Here is a 7,613-nt window from a genome sequence, read left to right on the forward strand (position 1 = left end):
CCAATGGACCTCACCCATCAATCAAAGATGAGCCTCTTTGCTCCCAGAGTTTTCAATATAACACTAGGATAAACCCAGATAGCCCATACAAAGGCAAATAGCAAGGGAAAGGGGCTAGGGTAGCATCTGTGACGTAATACTCTTGACATCTTACAGGAGACCTGCAACTACTATATTTAACTGGTGAGGATCTGTCAGGGTCAAGGAAAGGGACAGAGACAATTTTGGATTTAGTACTATGCAAGGAAGAGACAGAGAAGGCACCAAAGTCAAACTAAATTCACCAATGTCTTAAATTCAAACATTCTTGCACAAGTGGGGCCCTCTCTTGTCTACTACAGCTGGGACCAAGCTCCACTTGCCCACATCTACCAAGCAGATGGGAAGTCAAAAGCATAGAATACTACATATTCCAATATAGAAATGAGTTGGAAATGTGGGTAAATAGGGAGAAAATGATGAACAAAATGAAAAAATACTATGATCTGAGAAAATTCAAGAGGTAATACCAGGTGAAGAGAATAACCACAACAAGTACAAATATAGCCTCAGGGGGGAAAAAAGAAAGACCTTGTCACAGTGCCTAAAAGAAATGAAGTAAGATATTTTTTAAATGTTATACTAAATATATTGTGAGCTAAGGAGGAAAGAATGGAGAAGAGAATTAATAGTTTGTAATTTTTTTTTAGTTATTCCCAGTCAAGTCTGACTCTTCATGACTCCTTTTTAGGGTTTTTCTTGGCAAAGATATTAGAGTGGTTGGCTTTTTCTTTCTTCAGTTCATTTTATACATGAGGAAACTGAGGCAAACAGGGCAAATATTTTACAATAGAAGGTGATAAACTTTACATGAGAAGTATATTCCTTGAAAATTAGAAGGGACCAAACTGAGCACAATGACTTCATGAAACAACAAATATTTAAACAAAATAAAAATAATAAAAAACTGAAAAAAATGAGTAATAGCCTATCAAAAACACTTGATATAGAAGAGATCAAGAAGAGAAAAACAAAGAATCAAACTACCTTAAAATCATTACCCCAAAAAAAGCCTAAATCATAAATCTACCCTGATATATTATAACAAGAAGACAAAGTGAAAATAAAAAGAAACTGCTGTTTGCCTACTGAAGAAAACCTCAAAGCAAACTCCTGGGAATATCCTAGGCCAAATCCTGAGTTTCAAGGTCAAAGAAGTACTTGCAAAGCAGCCAGAAAGAAAGAATGTAAGTACCAAGGAACATATTCAAAATTACCCAAGATTTGAAAGTTGCCACAATAAACAAAAGAAGTTGGAATACAATAATCCAAAAGGCATGAGATGAAAGCTTATAACCAAGAATCAATTACCTTGCAAAACTAAGTATAATCTTGGGGGTGGGGGAGAAGGGGAATGGATCCATAGTAGAAAGGAGAACTTTCAAGCATTCCTAATGAAAAAACTGGAAATAAGTAGAAAGTTGGAAATGCAAACAGAAGAGTCAAGAGAAAAAAAGAAAGGTAAATACATTTGGAAAAGTTTATACCTGATGAAATAGTTACATTCTAAAAAGGGAAAAGCAACAAGTCTGCCTTTGGAGAATCTTAAGGTCTTCAAGGGTTATTAAGGAAGTTAAATAAGACAGAGGGCTTAGGGATAATGTTCAGTTTTGATGGTCATAAGAGAAAAAAAGAAAAGGGAGAGTAAAGGGAAACACTAGGAAGGAAAGAAAGAGGATGGGGAGGCAACTTACTAGAATGTCCAAAAGAACTAGGGGAAAAAGAAGTCTGCTATGGGATGAGGTCTAAAAACACCTTTTAAGGAACAAAGACTGAACTTTTTTTTAACCTGCAAGGAGGCAGACCCTAAAAAATAAGCTCCTAGAGTCTGGGGCTGTAGAACCCAGAAAGAGTCAGAATTAAAAATCCAGACTCTTGTATAACATTATAGTGAAACAGGCTTGTCTGTAGGGATGCCTAACTTACAGACCTTTGGCTTCCAGACCTCCCTGCCTTACCTGATGGAATTCCTTCCAGACCTTCCCCCTTACCTGAAGGAATTCCTTCCAGACATTCCCCACTTATCAGAAGGGACCACCCACCTCCCAGACCTCTCCCCTGCTGGATGGCCTACGTTGGAGACCTTCCCCTATCCTGCCCCCAGCTGCCTATCACCCTATAAATACCCAGCTCAGGCACAGCTTGTGGTCATATATTTCAATGTGAGGCCCTTGGTTTAAACTAAGACAATAAAGTCCCTTTGCATCTTGCATTGGTGGTTCAGCAATTAATGTATGGAGGAGCTGCTTGAAGAAGAGAGGGAAATTTCTATATTTTCCCATGAAGGAAAAGGACCTTCTTAGAAGAAAATCTGAAAAAGAAAAATGGAAGTGGGGGGGAAGCCTACATTTAAGCACTCTGAAAGACTGTAGTCTGTGTAAATGAATATCAAAATCTGTCAGGACTCCTTTAAGAGACTGAATTCAACTAGTGCCACCTATTAAATTCAGCACTGACAGTGACTAAAGCAGTGAATTGGACCTGAACACTCAAAGATGGGCAAACTTTTTAAAGAGGGGGCCAAAGGAAAGGAAATGATCATCTGTCAGTCTATTTCTAAGGCAACTCTTTCGAAGTTTCATTGTATTGTATCCTACTCATTGTATTAGTCAGATTAGGAATAATATCCTGCGGCCATAATTTACACGTAAAGCAATACTACTGCCACCCCCCACCCCCACCCCCACCCCCTGGTCTGGATTTTAAGTCGCTCTCTGCCCCTGTGGGGATAGAGCAAGATGGCCTTCATAGAGGCAAGTAACTCTCTGTAACAATGCATTATACAATATTTGGAATGACTTATTAAAAAAAATGTACAATCAGAGTCCTGAAGACGCACTGTAGAACTTTGGGGATGTTTGCCTCCAACATTACTTTAGACTGCTCATCACCTTCACCGTTCCAGTTTTTAAATCCTGAGTCAAGCGCCAAAAAAAAAAAAAAAAAAAAACAAATAAAGCCATGCCAATCTCATCTCTTTTTTTGGGGCAATTATCTTGTCACACCCTTTGACAAAAAAAAAACAACCAAGAAAAAAAAACAACACCAACAGTCCATTTAGAAGCATTTGCGGTGGACAATGGAAGGCCCAGATTCATCGTACTCCTGCTTACTGATCCACATCTGTTGGAAGGTGGAGAGGGAGGCCAGGATGGAGCCTCCAATCCAGACAGAGTATTTGCGCTCAGGTGGGGCAATGATCTTGATTTTCATCGTGCTGGGGGCTAGGGCTGTAATCTCCTTCTGCATCCTGTCAGCAATGCCTGGGTACATGGTGGTACCACCAGACAGTACAGTATTGGCATACAAATCCTTATGGATGTCAACATCACACTTCATGATTGAGATGAAGGTAGTTTCATGGATTCCACAGGACTCCATGCCTAAGAAAGATGGCTGGAAGAGAGCCTCTGGGCACCGGAACCTCTCATTGCCAATGGTGATAACCTGACCATCGGGGAGCTCGTAGCTCTTCTCCAGAGAAGAGCTGGACGCAGCGGTGGCCATCTCCTGCTCGAAGTCAAGGGCTACGTAACACAGCTTCTCCTTGATGTCACGCACGATTTCCCTCTCAGCTGTGGTGGTGAAACTGTACCCTCTCTCGGTGAGGATCTTCATGAGGTAATCCGTCAGATCACGGCCAGCCAAATCCAGACGGAGAATGGCATGGGGAAGGGCATCACCTTCATAGATGGGCACAGTGTGGGTCACACCATCACCGGAGTCCATCACGATACCAGTGGTATGACCAGAGGCATACAGGGACAGCACAGCCTGGATGGCGACGTACATGGCTGGGGTGTTGAAGGTCTCAAACATGATCTGTGTCATCTTTTCTCTGTTGGCTTTGGGGTTCAGGGGGGCTTCTGTGAGCAGTACAGGGTGCTCTTCAGGGGCCACACGGAGTTCATTGTAGAAAGTATGATGCCAGATCTTCTCCATGTCATCCCAGTTGGTGACAATACCATGTTCAATGGGGTACTTCAGGGTCAGAATACCTCTCTTGCTCTGGGCTTCATCCCCCACGTAGCTGTCTTTCTGGCCCATACCCACCATCACACCCTGATGTCTGGGGCGCCCCACAATGGAAGGGAAGACGGCCTGAGGGGCATCATCTCCTGCAAAGCCAGCTTTGCACATACCGGATCCATTGTCAACATCGAGCGCAGCAATATCATCATCCATGGCGAACTTTGAAGTTGCAAGTTTAAACCTTTAAGAGAGAGGAGGTGGTGCCGCACCTGAAGGCAGGGGGGGAGGCAAGTGCACGCTGGGTGAAAGAGCTCACAGCTCTCTTTCCATTAATTTTTAACCCGCAACCATTTTCACTCAGTCCTTGGTTCCCCTTTCCAAGTGTCCAACCCACTAGGAATCTTCATGGTGTTGGTGGACGGCTTCAAAAAGGAACTAACTTCCACAAAACAGATTCCTACTCTGTCATTATAGCAGGAGACAAGACATATTCAAGAGTTTATGAGGAAGCAGAAGCTGGACTTGACACAAGGCTACAGACACAAGTCCTAGGGTGGTAAAGAGATACTGTAAATTAAGAGACTTATAAAATAAAACCCAGAAAAAAACAACCCAATAAGAATTATTGTAGAACCCAAGCAAAAAAAAAATAGCCGTAAAAACTCAGATTATGGATGAAAGAGATGAAGGAAGAACTGAAATAAGAGAGAAAGAATAACAGTGTAACAGGAGACTGGCCACATAATCCAAATTTTTACGAGCATGCAGAGAATACCATTCATACAACTTCCTATATGGAAGATGTTGGGGAATAATTTGCTTTTGAAGAAATTGCAATGACATGTACTTTAAGTGACTTAAAGAGATTCTGAAGCATGTGAAGACATTTGGTCAATAGCTCTGGTCTTCTAGCTATGTGAACAGGAGTCTCTTCGATTGACTGTATAGGTAGAAATGGGGAATAGTGGTTCAAAATCCTTTAGTTAACTTGACCATCCTACTGATTTGGTGTTTTCTCTTACAGTGACTTCTTCCTTACCCTTGATGTCTTACGAAGGACAATAATGTAATGGGAAATACCTCAAGTCTTCCTCCCTCTGAGGCTAATATAAATGTAATAATCTCATGAATTTGGCCTTGAATTTTGGTGTGTATTCTTTTATTTTCGGTGAACATTAATCTGTTAATTTCAAAATGTCAGAAGTACCAACAAGAAAAGGTTCAAAACTTAAATTTATGCTAGATTTTGTAGCCAGTCTAGCATGAATGGCCCACAGAATGACTGTCAGACCCTACCCAATCCGTACCACATTTGGTGAGCCTGGAATAATCTAAAACTGCAGTAAATCAGAACTGACTCTTCCTAAAGACCAAGGTGACATAGGGAGAATGTGTCTCTGAGGTGTTGGAAGGAAATGTTTCAGGTTCTGTTCTTGAAGTAAAAATCCCTTTGTAATAGCAAATTCATGTTAATCGATTAAATTAATTTGGGAAACTAGTCACTAGCATTTTAATATGGTAGGAACCTTCCCAGAATGGGGGCTCAGCCTAGTAGTATCAGAGGAAAGACCTCATGGGATACCCCTAAATCTTTGAGAGGGGGTATGTATACAGCTGGACTCTGAAATAATAAATCCAAAAAATACTTGCCAGAGCATTTGAAAAAAAGAATAATTTAGAAGAGAAGGTATAAAAGCTTACCCAAGTAGGGAACACTTTGAAAAACAGAATTAAATTTATAGAATTCAATGGTTTAATAAGCCTACAAGAAGTTTTAGAACAAGGTCAAGATGCTAAAAAATTAGAACATATAAAATATCTGCTAATAAAACCTAGAGATCATTCCAAGAAGAGAGGATGCAAGAATCCTTAGACTTCCTGAAAAACTGTAATCAAGCATAAATATATTATATTTCCCCAAATCATAAAACAAAACTGCCCAGACCTATTATAGCAGATGGCAAAATAAAAAATTAGCGTCTACATTGCCTCTGAAAGAAACTGCATAATAATCATACCCAGAGATGTCCCAGACAAAATTCAGAGTTTCCAGGTCAAAGTTTGCCCACTTCACAAGACTTTCCTCACCACAGCCATATAAGGCAGATAGCACAAATATTATTATCCCCATTTTACAGATTAAAATATCCCAGCTTTTTCTAAGAAATGTTTTAACTAGAGGAACAAAGTGACTTGTCCATTGTCATATAGCTAGCAAGTGGCAAAGCTTAAATTTAAACACAAATTTTCTCTCTCCAATGCCCATGCTCTTTCTGTTAGATCAAAATGCCTCATTTACTCAATGATAATACTCAGATAGAATATATTTTGATGCAACAAATATTTAAAATATGTTCTAGGTATGAGGAACTGTGCTAGGCCATAAAGAGATGATGAAAATGAAACAATTTCTTCCCTCAAGAAGTTTTCATTCAATTGATGAGATAAAACATACATAAGTAAATAGTGTATATGTACAAAGTGATAAAAATTAATTTCGAGAATGAAATAATATTAAAAATTGTGAGACTCAGGAAAGATTTCAAGAAAAAAGTGTGAGGGAGCATCTGGATCATGCCTTGAAGGAAGCTAAGGATTCTAGAAGGTAGAGTTAAGAAGAGTATGCATTACAGATTCAGGCAATCAGCTCAAAAGCACAAAGATGGTGAATAAAATATTACATATGAAGAAGAGCTACTAGCAGGCCTCTTTGACAGCAGCTTAGGTGTATGAAGAGGAATAATATGAAAAAAAAGACTGGAAAGACATATGGAAGTCAGTTTCTAGAAGACTTTAAATGTGAGGCTGAGAAGTCTGAATCTTGTCCTAGGAGTATTAGGGAATTACTGAAGATTTTTGAGTAGGGTAGTGGCATGTTCATATCTGTCTTTTCAGAATAACAATTTGGCAGCTTTATGGTGGATGGATCGGAAAGGATAGAGATGGATAGAAGGGAACTAATTAGATGACTATTACATTAGACCAAGAGAGTGTTAAGGAGGTTTTAAATCAGAGTGGAGGCTGTGTGAATTGGTAGAAAGGGATGGATATGAGAAATGTTGGGGACAGAGAATTGATAGAACTTGGCAACTGATTAGATAGAATAGTTGGTTGTATCCTTGGGTCCCAATGTGTTGATCTATACTCTAAATTGGATTGGCACATAACCTACATTTTTTTCTTTAGAGTACTGGGTTAAAATGTGGGCATTACTATTGTGAAAGTTTTCATTACATTTTTTTCTATCAATTTTAACACCTTGCTTACTTTGGCATCAATTGAATAGCAAGAAAAAGAGGTATATAGAACCAGAGGAATAAGTGGAAGGTGGGAGGAGGGATACCTGGAATTTATAGAAGCCTTCATAGTTTGGAGAACACTGATTAAGGTGTTCAGGTAAGCATCAAATAGTACCATAAAGCTCATCATTTCTCTATATGGATGTAAAGAGTGATGGATATCCAGTTGCCATAGTTGGAGGAAGTAAGCTTCCTTCCTATTATAATCCTTCAATCGTAACCTTTCTTCCAATAAGAGAGGGGTCAGTTGCCCAGAGCAGAATACAGGGTTTCTATTCCTGGGTGTTTGCAGAACCTTTTAGA

General features: G+C 39.6%; 1 protein-coding gene across 2 annotated transcripts; it reads right to left on the reverse strand.

The window, feature by feature from the left end:
- Positions 1-2,743: 2,743 nt before the first annotated feature.
- Positions 2,744-7,332, reverse strand: LOC123234757 (actin, cytoplasmic 1-like). Of its 2 annotated transcripts, XM_044660722.1 has the most exons (2): positions 7,314-7,332; positions 2,744-4,196 (listed from the first exon to the last, which is right to left on the reverse strand). In XM_044660722.1, exon 2 carries the CDS (start codon positions 4,177-4,179, stop codon positions 3,097-3,099), a length of 1,083 nt encoding a protein of 360 aa, XP_044516657.1. In that variant the 5' UTR covers positions 4,180-4,196; positions 7,314-7,332; the 3' UTR covers positions 2,744-3,096. The 2 variants fall into 2 exon arrangements, with proteins under 2 accessions (XP_044516657.1, XP_044516656.1); XM_044660721.1 differs by lacking the exon at positions 7,314-7,332 and having other exon boundaries at positions 2,744-4,316.
- Between the last annotated feature and the right edge of the window lie 281 nt (positions 7,333-7,613).

Source organism: Gracilinanus agilis, chromosome 2, assembly GCF_016433145.1.
Source record: "Gracilinanus agilis isolate LMUSP501 chromosome 2, AgileGrace, whole genome shotgun sequence".
Lineage (NCBI taxonomy): Eukaryota > Metazoa > Chordata > Mammalia > Didelphimorphia > Didelphidae > Gracilinanus > Gracilinanus agilis.